This window comes from Chenopodium album, chromosome 4 (genome assembly GCF_948465745.1).
Source record: "Chenopodium album chromosome 4, dcCheAlbu1.1, whole genome shotgun sequence".
NCBI classification, from domain to species: domain Eukaryota; kingdom Viridiplantae; phylum Streptophyta; class Magnoliopsida; order Caryophyllales; family Amaranthaceae; genus Chenopodium; species Chenopodium album.
Window position 1 is genome coordinate 6,826,239 of NC_137837.1, and position 16,503 is coordinate 6,842,741.

The window sequence follows — 16,503 nt, forward strand, 5'->3', positions numbered from 1 at the left end:
TCCTAGAGGGATGTTATGCACGAGCACAACCATACTAGGCTGTCTGAGTTCACGTATTTCATGTTTGTACTCTCCATCTCACAGTTTTATACTCCGTATATGGTTAGTTTCCACTTTCCAGTAACCTGAGTTGAAGCTCTGATTCTTGTACACAGTCTGATAAAAAGCTGACATTAAGTCAAGTTGAAAGCCCCACAAATTAAATCTTTACAACTGTTGACAGTCATTCAAGGACACAACAGTACTACCAATTCTACAACAATCTGGGAAGATGTACAAAGAAATATAAAATCAAAGTTGCAATGTGCATTTCTTTTGAGAATGACCTAGCATATGGCAACGGCCACACTGAACTACTCTTTTCGGCCGTTTTAAATTCTCTACACGCAACACCTTCTTCTTTGGCCTACCAGGCGGTCGTCGAGTTTTAGGCGGCCTAATTACAATGTCAAGTTTGGCGCCTCCGCCTTCTGCCATCCCCTCACCTTGCTCGTTCCACTGACTCTTATCAGGAATAGGCATTATAATCTGAGAATAAGCTTCCCTGTAGCTTGCAACTGTAAAACAATGCTCAGCAAACATATGAGCATTTTGCCCACAAGAGATGAGAGCAGCAGCGGCATGAGCACAAGGTATACCATAAAGTTGCCAACGTCGGCATGAACAGACCCGAGCTCTTATATCCACAATGTTTGTACGCTCAGTTGACACAATTTCAAACTCAACCTCATTTGCACGAAGCACTTGATAACAATGGGCATCTGCAATAGCTTCTGAGATCTTTTTCTCAGCAGATGGCACTAAAATGGAATCTAATCTCATGCCCACAGCACGCCTTTCATCAAACCATGTAACTAACTGCTGACGAATATGTTCCATCATTTGAACTATTGGAAGCTCATGACATTGAAGAGCCCAGTTATACAACAACTCTGTGATACTTAATGTGAAATGTCCATACCTAACTCCCTCAAAATATGCAACTGCCCAAAGTTGAGGCGGATACTGTTGGAACCATGTTCCAACATCTTGGTTCACCCCCATCATTTCAGATATCTTGCTTTCAAATTCAACTGCTGTTAGAGCATACACAGCATTCCAGAAGATATTCACCAACTTTGAATTCTTAAATGTATCGCGGAAATTTTCACTGATGAATCGCAGACAAAAACCATGGTAAGCACTTGGAAAATGTGTCTCCACTGCTTCAACCATGCCCCTTTGTCTTTCAGATAATATTGTAAGCCTAGGCATGTTCTCAGTATTGACTCCCAGAAGCTTCCGCAACTCTGACATGAACCACATCCAATTTTCATCACTATCTGTATCAACAATAGCAAATGCTACAGGAAATAGTTTATCATCTGCATCAATAGCTGCAGCACATAGTATTGTCCCCAAGTATTTTCCTTTAAGATGTGCTTTGTCCAGTTCTAAGAGTGGCCTACAAGCATTTATAAAGCCATATATCGATGCCCGATAAGAGACAAAGAGTCTTTGGAAGCAATTTTCAGGTCCTGTTGCAACAACTGTGGCAATGCTTCCAGGATTAGTTTTCCTGATTTGTTCACAGTATGCAGGAAGAAAACGATATCCATCTTCAAATGTTCCATGAAGGGCAGCCATACTACGTTCCTTTCCACGCCACGCTTGCATGTAAGATACAGCAACCCCATGTTGGTCACGAATATCTTGCAAAATTTCCTTGGGCTTGTATTGTGGATTGTCCTTCACTCGAGATTCTACTGATCTTGCAACCCAACCAACTGATGCTTGATGATGATGAAGATTACGAACTCCTTCACATGTGTGCTCTGTGTTCAGTGTTCTAATTGAAAAGGTAGGAACATTTTGACATTTTGCAACATGAACACGCCAAGGGCAGCCCTCCTTAGAGCACTTTGCTATAAAACGGCTGCGATCTGACTTAACTATTCGAAGATCAAAATGCAATGCTATCGCAACATCCTTCAATGCTCTTCGGCAAGTTTCAACATCAGGGAATTCTTGTCCAATAGCTAGAGAATGATCGAGTATTAGAGACTGATCGAGTATGAGAGAATCTGGAACAGTCAACTGATTATCAGCCATAAATCACAGGGAACAATAATTTTTGTGTTTCTGAATGCTTCTTTTCATGTCATTGATAAGCAGTCACTAACTCAAACAATTACCAACAGACTCTCATATGTCGAAGTTAACCTGTAATTAATACAAGACAGAAATGGATAAGAATAATCAAACAAGACAATAATGAACTCATCCAAGAAACATCAGCTTTCAAAGTCGAGCTAACTGACATTACAAAACTACACCAGCTCCTTCATTCCCCATTCTATCCAACTATTTCATGTTTGTCTTCTTTGAAATTGTAAATTACATCAGCTTTCAAAGGTAAAGTTAAAGGAATGAAGAAAGACAATTGATGAATGATTTTTTTTGTTCGTATGCGTGTGTGTCAATGTGTGGGCAAAGAGCGGGAGGCTAAGATTTCAATTACCATAAATAGGCTAAGGCAAAAGAGTAGGATGCTAAGATTTCTAATCAAATGTGTTAATGTGTGGGTAAAGAGCAATAGGCTAAGCTCAAGTTATGACATTTTAATCCCAGTTGTTCATATTACGACTTTCTGTTGAACCTTAATTAACATTCAACACTTCAGATTAACAAAGTGTTTCAATGTTCACAGCTAAAAGCTCTGTTAATATCCTCCCTCAACAAAATTCAGTGAAAACGCGAAGTTCATATCAATTGCTCTTAATTCAGTACCATAGTCTCAGCATAAGTTTAGTTTCAATTACAATGTATTTCCCAAACAATGAAAATTAAGCGCTCAATTACCCCTCTACCATTTGAAATAGTTCCACATATCCCCTGTTATACCAGTTTCTTGTTCTACATTAGTGTTTGAAGTTGAATCCACCCTTTTTCGTATCGATTCGGCCCCGAATAATCCGTATAATCACGGGATTGCAAGTAATCATACCCTATTTTATCTTAATCTAGCAACCCATTAAACTATGATGCATCAACAATCAACCATAATAATATTTACCATTTTTCAAATTTTCAGCAAGAAAATAGTGGGAAAATCCAATCTTTTGAGCTTCCCAAATATATAAATTCAGTATCAAATTAAAATTTACAATTTTCACAACACTTTAAAATCACTGATTACAACCCAGAAATAATTATAATCAACCATTATCAATAAATTTCATAAACAATGTTGTCAGCAAATAATTAAGCTAAAATACAAAATAATATTCGTTGAATTAATTAAAACCCTAAAAATGAGAAAAAGGGGAAAAAATAGAAAGCTAGAAAATAGAGTGTGATAGTACCAGGTGAGAACGGAGGGTCGAGATTAAGCTCCTGCAACTCGGGAATTAATTGGAGCCGTTGATCGAACTGGAAGTTTGGAGCAAAGTTATGAATGGGAGAAATCGGAGTTTCATTAATGGGGGAAGAAATTGCAGGAGAAGTGGAGGAGAGAGAAAGATCCCGACTAACCAGAAAAGGGCAGATATATCTTAAATTAGGGCTGTGGGTAGGGGTATTTTCGTCCTTTCAATATTATACATTTGTGACTTGTGTATTTTTTTTGTTGGGGTATAAGAGCACTCATATCAGTGGGGATTTTTTTGCTCATGAGCAAAAATTGTGAGCAAATTTAGTAGAAACTGTACTACATCAATGAGGAAAATGAAAAATGCCCATGAGCATTTCAGAATTTGCTCATAGGATAAGCAAATTTCATGATGAATAGTAATCTCGTGGGCCCCTGCATTCATCCAAAATTGATGAGCAAAAATGGTAGAAATGTTACTACATCAATGAGCAAAATAAAATATGCTAGCAATTCAATTATTTTTTTATCACTAGTGGGATAAAATTTCCTCACCAAAAATGCTCATGGGCAACTTGGTTGGGAAGAGAGAGAAAGTGGCTAGATAGAGAATGAGCAAAAAAAAAAATTACTCACTAATGTGAGTGCTCTAACAATTTAGTAGCTAGGCAATTCCTATAGTACCAACAAAGTACTGGCTCACTTAATAAGATTTTTACCTCAAATCATAAAAAATTAGGGTTCAGATCCTACCAAGCGAGAGGGTACTTGAGGGAAGGAATTTTCATCTTACCCATCCCTCTACTCCCAAGCTAAGTGTCTAGCCTGCAAATACGTAACCAAAAAATTGTGAGGGTTAAGGTCTGGTCAAAGTCCTTGTATTACTGTATTAGACATTTGGACTTTGAAATACGAGAGTTTAAATATAGATTCAGACTCGAAGAATACTACTACCTTTATTTCTTATTATTAGAATGATGGGTAGAGATCAGAAAGACTCTGGACCGGATTTGAGTCAATTAACCAGTGAGATCTTGGGTCGTGAAATTAATATTTCCAGTCTTTAATTTGGTCTAGTCTAGTCCAAAATTCTTTAAAAAAAGATCTTGCTAACTAGCGTATCGGGTGTTAAATAACTAATTAATATACTTTTATGTGGCTAGCCACAGTGCCACACGACGTGGCCGCATTGGTTTATAAGAGTAATTTTTATTTAAATTGGGAGTTAAATGTGTAGGGAACTGCCCTTTCTATCTATACTGTTCTATGCATTCCAGAGATGCAACTTGGTTGGTGAAGAGTGTTGTAGATAGCCACACATGTCTTAGAAACATGAACAAGAACAGACAACTGAAGAGCACTTGGGTGGCAAAGCAACTTCTTGAGTTGTTCAAAGCAAGGCCACATTGGCCAACTAAGGAGATAGTGGAAACAATAAGAAGAGGCTACAAGGTAATTGTGACTATAAATTTTGCATACAAGGTCAAATATCATGCTCATAGGATGTTACATGGATCAATGAAAGAGCATTATATAAAAGTTGAGAGGTACTTCAAGGCAATTCAGAAAGCTAGCCCAGAAACTGTAGTTGAGTTGGTTGTTGATCCACAGCCTAACACATCAACCCCAGTCTTCAAGAGGTTTTTCACTTGTTTTGATGGAGTCAAAGAGGGTTGGAAGATGGCTTGCAGAAGAGTGATTTGTGTAGATGTTGCATTTCTGAAGACATTCCTTGGGGGTCAGATTATGACAGCAGTGTCTAGGGATCCAAATGAGCAGATGTACCCAATCTGTTGGGCTGTGGTTGAGGGAGAGAACAACCTATCATGGGTATGGTTCTTTATCCATCTACAGTCCTGCCTTGATTTAGGAGATGGAAGTGGGATTGCTATAATTTCAGATGAGCACCAGGTATAAATGTGTCCATTCTCCATTATTCACTTGTTAATGCATCTACAGTCCTGCCTTTATTCACTTGTTAATGCATGTGTTGATCCAATAGTTTGTTTGTGTTGTTTTAAGTTGGGTGTAGGCTATATTGAATGTTGTTGCTTCTGTGCTTCCAAAAGCTGAACACAGATACTGTGCCAGGCATATCTTTGCCCATTGGCACAGGATATACAAAGGGGATGAGATGAAGATGCAGTTTTGGAAGATAGCCAAGTGCTACAACTTGGCAGATTACAATGAAGCACTGGATGAGTTAAGTGAAATGAATGCAGAGGCTGCTTTGGCATTTAAGAGGTACAATCCTAATGTCTTCTGTAGAGCACACCTAGATCCATCTATTAAAACTGATGCCATAACTAACAATATGGCAGAAACATTCAATGCTTATATAATCAATGCTAGGACTAGGCTAATGCCCAGAAGCTCAAAAGAACAGGGTCTTACTTTCTCCTTTAATTTTCTTAGTCACATACACATTCATATATGCCCTTGGAAGCTGACTGAACTAGTAACACTGGCTGAGTGGCTTAGGAAACTTGCTGCATATTTAACCAGGCCATCTTACACTACTAGTAGTAGTAAAATGTGCTGCTTTGTCATAAGTTGTATTGTAAAAGGTTTGATATAACTTTGAAACTTCCATGTTTTTTAAAGTGAAGCAAACGTGCTTTGGGCCTTTGGTATCCTCTTTATTTAATCGTTGCAATGCCGCCCTTGGCATGAAAGCTTCATAACTAGCTCTTTGACGACTTTCATTTGAGATTTCTCTCGTTTAAATTAACATACAAGTCAAGTAATAAGCTAATCATGTTACTAATTTCATTTCTGAAAAGCTTATAATGAGTTATATTTATGGAACATGACTCATATTGAACGAACATCATATAATCACAATATAAAATCTCCCAATTGATCATGCAAATTGTCACATTTGGTAACATATACTTCGTATGATATATATCAAGCAATTAAAACAATAAAACTAGTTGATGTATTTTCCCTCCCTTTAATTCCTAGGCAATATTGGGTCTAATCTCAATTCCTTCAACAACCAAACCACCTTTCCAATTCCCACCCTTGATATCCAACACTTGCATCTCCACTTCTACATCATCATCTCTCCCAGTCGAAAACTCCCCAATTTTGATCTCGAGCCATCCATCTGATCTATGCTTCGGAAGCTTTGCTTGACAATCAATCTCTCTTTTAGTCGTCGTCAACTGAGTCCATGACACAGGAGACATGAACTGGTTAAAACGCCTAGGTACAATATCGTACCTCTCCTTGGACTCCCAATAGAATTTGTCAGTTTCGCCTCTGCCTTCAGCAGTCGAAAGTGTTACCTCAGCCGGGGAGTAAAACCCGTACGCTTTCCTCTGCATCTTGTACACAAGGTAAGCAGCATAATCTGTGTTTGGAGATAACATTGATGTTTTTATATTCCCTTTGATTTCAAGCCAGCAGACAGTAACAAGCTCTGCTACTTCAGAAAACCTGTATACATTTTGCAGGAAACAAATCAATAAATTTTAACTCCTTAACTAACAAAGATAGAAAATCTGAATTCTATAATCGTACCTCGAGTTAGGATCAGAATGCCATGTCCAATATTTTGGTGTATCACCCCAAACAATGGTCAGGTTTTTGGCAGATATGATGCAACTCTTTTTGCTCATTGATTTATCTAGTGAAAAATTCTGTTTACAAAAGAATTTTGATAGCTACATTAGATGCATAAACACATGAAAATTTCATCAACTTAATTAAGAGAAGGAAAATCCTAGTATAGGGGCTAGGAGCTAGGACCCCTATGTCAGGCCTAGAAGTCGAAGAGCTAATCAACTAGTCAAATCCTCTAGCCTCCTATACCAACTCAACTATTGTTTATACGTTACAACTTACAAGTTACAACATTTAGTCTCAAAGTATCAATTCTTTTAGAAGTATCATACGTTAGAAAAAGTACAAGTCAAAAGCTTGATTATATATGAACCAAAGTTTTCATATAATTACATCCAATTACCTACTAATCTCTCACATAACCAAATAATCTCCAAACAAAACTACCGTGTCACATCTTGATATATTAAGAGACCGTGCAAAATCAAATGTTTTACAAGTATATGATCATATAAGTAAAGACGTGTTCGAGACAAGATACTATGAAAAAACAAATGATACTGATGATCATACGAGTAACAAAAAAATTGAATGACTAAAAAAAAAATTAAAATAAAAACAATATCTATTCTCATGCAAAATCAATCATTAAACAAGAAAATTAGCCCATAAACTGCAACAAAAAAAATCAAATCAAAATTAAAATACCAGAGCACCGTCATCGATGAGGAGGTTGTCAGCGAGATGCATGAAAAATACGGAGTATTTTTTTTTTCTTTAAAAAAATTATTTTTAAGAGAGAAAGATCCCAATTAGCTAGAAAAAAACTTGTAATAGGAAGTATTTTCGTCTTCTAATGCTTCTTTTTTTGAAAAAAAAATTATTGAGATAACCCCATCACAAGGGCAAATAACGTACATATGAAATGTTTGGATTGTGAGTGATGTGTGTGTATGTTTTTTTTTTTTTTTTTTTTTTTTTTGGTGTAACCTTTGCAATTTGTTGAAGGGAAATTATTTTTAATTAAGTTATTTTTTTATCCATACTTTTTTCTACTCCCTCCGTCCCTGGAAAAATGTCTCATTTGACTTAATTGTAGTCTCAAAAAGAATGACTCATTTGTTTTTCCCAACATCTATTCATTCCCCTTTCTGTCAAAAGTGTCAACTTGGCAATTTTGTGTATTTTAATTTTATTGGCTGTTGTAAAATAATACTTAATCTTATTGGCTAATAAGCATCACATGGATTAGTGCATTATTACATCATGTTTATTAGGCATGAGATAAAGATAAAAACTTACATCTAGGACTTTCTCTCTGTAGATATTAATTGCAAATTATTAATTACTTGTGTTTCCTATACATTTGTACTTGCAAATTAAGTTTCTACCTGCGAAATCAACTCAAATCGGTCGTTCTTTTGGGGACGGAGGGAGTACTAAATAAACTTATAATTTTAATTGGTGTTAAATTTTAACTCAATTTTTTAAATTATTCAACAAAATAAAAATAACTTAATATTTTAACTCAATGTTATTTTAAGTGCCTCAATTTAACTCTTTGCATATATAATCACTTGTTGATTTGAGTAGTCTCAATGTACATATAGTTTCCAAATATCATAAAAGTTTGACCTTCGCATTATTTACATAATTTACTACTCGTATTTTTTTGGAGGAACGAACATTTACATAATTTACTTTAACCTATGTTAATGATTTGGGGACAAGGAAAAAAAAATTATAATTATGTAGATACATGTAAAAATCATCAAACTTAATGTATATATTTCAAATATATGTGTATTTTTTAAATGTATATTATATATATATATATTATAAATTAAAGATTTTATTGATCAAAATACTATATTGACATACATGTTCAATCAAAATAAACCAGTTATTATATAAATCATAAAAAAAAAATAGTCCATACTCCGTAATAATTAAAGTATTACATATCCACAAGACCACAACGTAACTAATCAAAATGGGATACTTCAAAAAAAATAAAAATAAATAGAGTATATAATATATTAATATGCATGGCTTGCCAGTTGCCACGTACTTGAACAAGTGTTGCTACTGCAAACCTTGAATACCAGGTGTAGTAGTCTTACAATTCCCCCATTTTTGAGGAAATCGTATCAACTCAAGAGTCAGAGGTTGTAGCTGTTAAAAGAAGCATGAGGTGTCCAAACAACAAGTTAAGACTTAAGAGTCACTCACACAATAATATAACCTACGCCCCCACAACAACACGGAGTAATTAAACTGGCTATGTATGAGCCTATGAGGCTAATTTAGACGGTAAGATCCCAACACTAAGCTTGACACATAATTTACGAAAAAATATACTCCCTTCATTTTTAAATACTTTTTTATTTCTCCATGCGTGGAGTTTTAGGAGAAATTAGATAAAGTAATAAAATATGAAGGTAGTGGGATCCGTAGAAGAATAAAAAATTATAGAAAGCAAAAGTAGTAGAGAGAATAGGAGGAGAGAAAAAATATGTTGGGACCACTAGGTGAGAGAAATTGATTAAATATTGTAAAATCTTTTCAAATAAGGAAATGGAGCAAGTATTTAAAAACAATCGCAAATGGAAAGTGGAGCAAGTATTTAAAAACGGAGGGAGTACTTGTACTCTGTACTCGTCTGTTCTAATTGACTGAACTGAACTGAAATTAGCTAAACTGAACTAAATTGAATTAAACTTATTGGAGCTGAACTGAACTGAAAATAATCTGAAGAGAACAAACCCTTAAGCTTGACACATAATTTACGAAAAAAAAATATACTACCTCCGGTTCTTATTAGTCGCAACAAAGAAATACTTTATGCCTCACAAATAATACCCCTTTGTTGCGAGTAATAAAAACCGGAGGTAGTATATTTATTTCGTAAATTGTACATGCAGTGGTACTTTTTGTCATCCTTTGTACCATTAAAGTATAAGTTGTCTTAATAATACGGAGTACTTTTTATTTACTATTATGCATATAGTGGTACTTTTTGTCACTCTTTATTGTTGATTATTTTCTTGTAAAATACCTATCACCTATCACCTATTATACTGTAGTGATACATTTTGACATTCTAATTCTATATATTTCTAAAACATATACTTAACCGAGTTATATTTAGAGAGCAAGACTTAGAGAATTCCGAACAAAGGAAGGAGCAAAAATAAGCTACTCATTTAAAGGTTCTTTTAAAAATGGTGGGTCATGAATCTATCATATCCAAGGGCCTTATTGAAGTAAGCTAGGTGATAAGTGATACTGATTTACATGGATTCTTCATTGTAATACAAGAAAAGTACATGAAACAAAAATTATGAATCTTGTTCCTTTAGCATTATTGCCTGTATGATAACATAGAAACCTTGCTAACTGGTAGCCCAACTCTAGCTTTGGCGCAACAAACCATCGGAAATGATCAACATGAGTGCAAATTGTCACATTCAGTAACATACGAAGCATATAATATGGTGAAATCATACAAATAATCTCTTCTATAACAGAGTACTACAACGAATAGCTTCACCATTCTTAGACAACAGTTCTTATTCTGATCTTAAACAAGTAGTAAAAAGATTATACGGCTGCTGAAGAAGTGAAGAACGATGTGAACGTCCAACAAATTTCTCTCCAAGAAATTTAGCAAGCTAATTAAGGATAAACGAATCGACTTAAAAACAATAAAAACTAGTGACAAATTGGTTTGAACTCTCTTCCTTTATTCCTTGGCAATTTTTGGTCTAATCTCAATTCCTTCAACAACTAAGCCACCTTTCCAATTCCCACCCTTGACATCCAACACTTGCATCTCTACTTCTTCATTATCATCACTGCCAGTTGAAAACTCCCCGATTTTAATTTCATGCCATCCATCTGATCTTTGCTTCGGAAGCTTAGCTTGATCAACCTCTCCCTGATTCGTCGACTGAGTCCTTGACATAGGAGCCCTGAACTGGTTGAAAATACCAACACGCCTGGGTACAATTTGGTACCTCTCCTGGGATTCCCAGTAGAACTTCTCAGTTAAGGGTTTGCCTTCAGCAGTCGAAAGTGTAACCTCAGCCGGGGAGTAAAACCCGTAGGCTTCTCTCTCCATCCTGAAGACAAGGTAAGCAGCATAATCTGTGTTTGGAGATAATAGGGATGTTTTTATTTTCCCTTTGATTTCAAGCCAGCAGACAGTAACAAGCTCTGCTACTTCAGAAAACCTGCATACATTTTACAGGAAACAAAATTAGTTAACCAGCCTCTAGCAAAGCTACTGCTCAACTATATAACTAACAAAGATAGCAAATCTGAATTCCGTATACGTACCTCGACTTAGGATCAGAATGCCATGTCCAATATCTTGGTGTATCAGCCCAAACAATGTTCAGATTCTTGGCAGATATAATGTAGCTCTTTTTGCCCGTTGATTTCTCTATTGAAAAGCTCTGTTAACATAAATTTTAATAGCTATATTAGACACAAAAATACATAAATATTTCATCCTTTTGTAAAGTGAAGGCACATCCTAAGACCCTGACCCCAAACCTGAAAGTCGGAGAACTAGTCAACTACTCTAGCGTCCTATATCCAACTCAAGTTAAATTGTTCTTTTACACATTTTACAGTGTACTAACATTTATTGGTGTATACTAAAATCAAACCACAAACCAAAAAAAAAGAATTAATAAACAAAACAACAAAAGGCAGTAGTAAACTAGTAACTATCATATTGAACCAATAAACACACTATGACACTACCAAAAAACAAACAGAAAGAAATAAAAGTTACTCCATCTTTTTTAAAGACAATTTCTCTATTTTTTTATCTTCTCAATGCTTTTTGGAGTTTGCTATCAACAAGTACGAATTAAAGAAGTTAAGCAATTAGCAAAAAAAAGCATATCATAAACAGTTACAAAAAGTTCCAGCCAAATGTTTCATTTGATTACATAACTAAGAAATCTCCTTCGACCAAAGATACATTGAAAACCGTGCAAAAACAAACGTTTCGTTTTGGATAATTAATTAAAATCAAAATGATAAATTATAAAAACACACAAATAAGCCCGGAAAAATAAAATTGAATGATTAAAATAAAATAAAATAAAAATTACCAAAGCACCGTCATCGACGAGGAGGGAATTCTCGGCAAGATGCATGAATAACTGTTTTTTAGAGAGAGAATCAAGCAGAGAAAGAGCACCGTCGGATCGAGAAAGAATTTGACGGTAATCGGACGGCAGGAAATTCTCCCAAACAGCATCAGAATCAGAAGCAGACTTGAAGATTCTAGAAACGGAGGAGAAACGACACGCATCACGAGGACTGGTGAAGGAAACAACGGCTGCGATGCAACCTTCGGGTAAGATGTAGAAATCTATGCCGTAGAAAATTTCAGCTCCTCCTTCAACCATTTTGAATTCTCTTTCGTCTTTCATTTAAGAATATATTGATATTGATTATATTGTTGGTGTTTGAGAGATGAGTTTGATATTTGGGGGTGAGAGAGAGGATGGGTTGGGTGACACGTTTTATAGGCGGTGGAGAGTTAGAGAAGCTTAGGGGTTAAGTCTGTGATGTCGATATTATATTTAAATTTTATCTACTTTTTCAAATGTTATTAAAAAGGGGATCTGATTCAAAGGTTGTAAAAAGGGGATTAGATTCACATTTGTTCTAGTGTAGGAACTAGGAACCTCACTAAGGCTAGGTTCCATTTCTCCGCAAATAAGTTTTTTTTTTTGCCCTATTGGGTAATTAGCTAATATCTAAGAGCTTGTTTGGCATTAGTTTTTGTTTTCAGTTTCCTGTTTTTTTTAAAATCAAAAACCAAAAACAGGAAATAAGAAAAAGAAGTTTCCACTTTTCTGTTATCAGTTTTTATAATTATCATAATTTTAATAAGTTTATATAATTTTTTATTCATTATGGGACTCATGTCATATACTTTTAGAGAACAAAAAACCAAAAAACAGAAAACCATAACAATGTCAAAACGAACCCTTAAATAATATAATTTGTTGTATTAACTGATTTAGGCTCGTTCAAAAAAATAATACTACATCCGTTACAGGTTATGTACAACGATTATACATTTTCCCTCTCTACTTTATGTCAAATCGTTGCACATAACCTGTAACGGAGGTAGTAATAATAATTTAGGGTTTGTTCAGATTTAGTGAGCTGAACTATAAAGTGAATTGAACTAAATAGAGCTGAAATGAATTGTATATGAGAGAAAGAAATTAGGAATTGAACTGAAGTGATTAGAGCTGAACTGAAATAAACTGGAATTAAGCTGAAGAAAACAGGCCCTTAATTAGTTTGTTGTGTTTGTGTCTGGAAAATAAATGTTAATTGTTAGCTGTATCAATGTATATATATAGGAGGTAATACTACATACGTTTCATAATAATTGCAACAATTTGACTTTTACACTATATATATGATTACTTTGACTATACTATTTTATCAACATATAAGAAACATATGATATCATGTAGAATATACTTTGGTTAAGTCTTTATCTATAATTTCATTAGATTATTCCGTCCAAAAAAATTCATTAAATTAACCTTTCTTACTTCTTATTAATATATAATTATAAATATTAATTGTCAACTTTTTGCATTAGCATGTGTGTCAGTCAAATTGTGGCGATTATTATGAAATAGGCGGAGTAATTTAACAACTATATGTTTAATAAGCTAATTTTAAAAGGCTTACATCAATAAGAGTTTTTTCAGCCTAAAAGCTCGTTCAATAAGCTATTTACCAAACACTCAAATTAGGTTTTTTTAGTTGGTTAAACTTCTAATAGACTTCAAAAAGTTAAAAGCTCTCTAAAAACCTCTTTACCAAACAAGATCTTTGTCTGATTTTCATAATATTTAATTTAATTTCGTCTAAAATTTTATTAATATTGATCTATTAATTTGATTGGCTGGAGTAATCTCTTTGTCTTATAATATTGTGCATACAACTTGTATTTCATTTTACGCAATCTTTATTATTTAAAACACTTTTTTTTATACCATACTCGTAGTATCTTTGTATATAATTTTCATCAATGTCAATTTTCCAATATTATTTTTCAAAACATTTAAATGACAAAGCATTTATATCTATTGTATTACCATTAACAAAGATCAATTCATTTTTCTTTAAAGGCTTAAACTACATTACAAGAAAAACTTCTCATTTCTTCCTTAAATTAAATCTACTAATGTACTCTTTAAAAAAAGGATTTTTTTGTTCATCTTTTATTTACTTCAATTCATGTTTCTCTATAATAATTTCTCAACACTTTAATTGAAGAAGAAGAAAAAAAAAGTCATCTATAAAGCATTGCATGTAGTAAAAACTACAGTACATGCTTTAAAGAAATGAAAAGTTTTAATGATGATAGGAGCTAGAATATAAGTTATAAAATCATGAAGTTAAAAAGTAAAATCAATCAAGTATTACATAGTTAATTATTGAAGTACTCTACTCAATTAGCCAATTAGGGGAATTGGCTTAGTTAACAACACATGCATACTTAGCTTGTATTGTCGAATTTTCAACGTCATGGCTAAGTTATAAAACATTATGTATTCATAGTTTATGGCTAACATGATTTATTACTTGGTACTTTGTATATTTTATATTTGTACTATTACATGGGAGAATATTGTTGGATCCTTAACATGCACAGCTTTGGAGAAGATGGCCTATATATAATTGCTTACATGTGTTGTATTTTAAATTATGAATGGCTGACTCAAAAACATTATCCTTTATCTCTTTTGAGCCCTTTCTCCTTCCCACCCACCCATACTTTTCTTTTTTATGTTTTATCTTTTGATTATTTCCAACATAAAGAAGCTTTCATGGTTTATTTATATATTTTTATGATTTTGCTTCTTTTGGTGATCTGATCTTTACAACTTCATAGTTGCTATTGTGGTGATGATGATCTTCCTTGATTAGTCTCTATAGTTGCCAATTAATATTTATGATTTATGAGAGAGATGAAGGTAAAAATACTAAAATTACATGATCATAGACTTTGTAGTAATTCAACAAATAATGAAATTATTGTGAACATTAGATGATATGGCAATTCTTTTTATTTTTACTTAGGGTCTGTTCAGATTTATTGAGTTGAATTGAACTGGACTAAACCTATTGGGGTTGAACTAAACTGAATTGAAATGATGAACTGAATTAATGAGAGAAGGAAATTAAGAACTGAACTAAACTGAACCGAACTGAATTTTAATTATTGGAGCTGAACTGAATTGAAAATCAGCCGGAGAGAATAGACCCTTAGAGCTGAATTGAACTGAACTGAACTTATTAGAGCTGAACTGAACTGAATTGAACTTATTAGAGTTGAACTGAACTGAACTTATTAGAGCTAAACTGAACTTATTAGAGCTGAATTGAACGGAACTTATTAGAGTTTAACTGAACTGAACTAGAAATAAACGTATGAGAACATGCCCTAATTTTAGTTCAGTTCAATTCAGCTCTAAGGGTCTATTCTCATACGTTTATTTTCAGTTCAGTTCAGTTCAGTTCAGTTCAGCTCCTAATTTCCTTCTCTTATAATATATTCATTTCAGTTAAGTTCAATTCAATTCAGCTGAGTTCAGTTTATTAGAACATGCCCTTAGTGTATGCTTTATTGGTTTTCTAAAGAGTTAGCTTCAATGTAAGTTATACTTCGTATGTGACTGTGTGTGCGCTGGAAATTTTATTGCTTGAAGATACGAAATGAGATAAAAGAAGTTAACAAAGAAACTCGTATATATAAGTATGTAATCTTACAATCTACTACGACTCGTTTATTCATCTTCCCTTCTATCAATGCAACCATATATCAAAAGGATGCATATGATGCAAGTATGTTCTTATAAAGATTAAATTGACTAGATGATCCAGAAACAAATTAAAGCTGACAAGGTACTTTACTTCAATTTTTTTAACCAGTTCAAAGGGGAGATTTTGAGAAATTAACTTAATTAAGCAAGGCTAATTGTATAGTATGTATGTGAATATTATGCTTAACGAGCCAATAATGTGCTAGACTCGTATAGTTTTTGTACTAGGCTGAGGTGTAGCTCCATGCTTTTGACTATGAATTAATATTATACTTGTATATTCTAAAGAGAAGGCATATCATAGCTTCTACTTCTAAAGTTTTTATTATTTTTATTTTTTTTTTATTATTTTTATTTTTTATTTTATTTAATGCATCACTTTGATTTTTGCACTATTTACACATCATGGTTGACTTAATTTTTTGGGAAATTCTCTTTGGTAACCACAAACTTTTATTTTTTCTCAGTGGTAAAGTCTAAAACTTTTAATTATCAATGGTAATCACGAATTAATATTATTAAGCAAATGGTAACTTAAGTTAAATATTTATTAATTCTTTAACCATGGTTTAGCTACAAGATTGCAAAAAGACACAACCATCCCCAAAAACAACCACATCTCCCTTCTCCTGATTTTCTTCCTTTCTCTTTCCTCCTTCCAACATCAATCAACAGAAGACCGACCATAATCAACAGAAGTAA

General features: G+C 33.7%; 4 protein-coding genes across 4 annotated transcripts; 1 reads left to right on the plus strand and 3 right to left on the minus strand.

Moving 5' to 3' along the window:
- Nucleotides 1-157: 157 nt before the first annotated feature.
- LOC145626499 (uncharacterized) lies at nt 158-3,482 on the minus strand. The gene is made up of 2 exons (XM_081678935.1): nt 3,345-3,482; nt 158-2,202 (listed from the first exon to the last, which is right to left on the minus strand). Exon 2 carries the CDS (start codon nt 2,089-2,091, stop codon nt 292-294), a length of 1,800 nt encoding a protein of 599 aa, XP_081535061.1. The 5' UTR covers nt 2,092-2,202; nt 3,345-3,482; the 3' UTR covers nt 158-291.
- Nucleotides 3,483-4,681: 1,199 nt separating this feature from the next.
- LOC145627547 (uncharacterized) lies at nt 4,682-5,927 on the plus strand. The gene is made up of 2 exons (XM_081679923.1): nt 4,682-5,260; nt 5,382-5,927. Exons 1-2 carry the CDS (start codon nt 4,682-4,684, stop codon nt 5,925-5,927), a joined length of 1,125 nt encoding a protein of 374 aa, XP_081536049.1.
- A 231-nt stretch (nt 5,928-6,158) lies between these two features.
- On the minus strand, nt 6,159-7,778 carry LOC145626500 (putative F-box protein PP2-B12). Its single transcript, XM_081678936.1, has 3 exons — nt 7,628-7,778; nt 6,878-6,996; nt 6,159-6,793 (listed from the first exon to the last, which is right to left on the minus strand). Exons 1-3 carry the CDS (start codon nt 7,667-7,669, stop codon nt 6,313-6,315), a joined length of 642 nt encoding a protein of 213 aa, XP_081535062.1. The 5' UTR covers nt 7,670-7,778; the 3' UTR covers nt 6,159-6,312.
- A 2,592-nt stretch (nt 7,779-10,370) lies between these two features.
- LOC145626501 (putative F-box protein PP2-B12) lies at nt 10,371-12,467 on the minus strand. The gene is made up of 3 exons (XM_081678937.1): nt 12,049-12,467; nt 11,261-11,379; nt 10,371-11,154 (listed from the first exon to the last, which is right to left on the minus strand). The coding sequence occupies exons 1-3, from the start codon at nt 12,370-12,372 to the stop codon at nt 10,665-10,667; spliced, it is 933 nt and encodes a 310-aa protein (XP_081535063.1). The 5' UTR covers nt 12,373-12,467; the 3' UTR covers nt 10,371-10,664.
- Nucleotides 12,468-16,503: the final 4,036 nt, after the last annotated feature.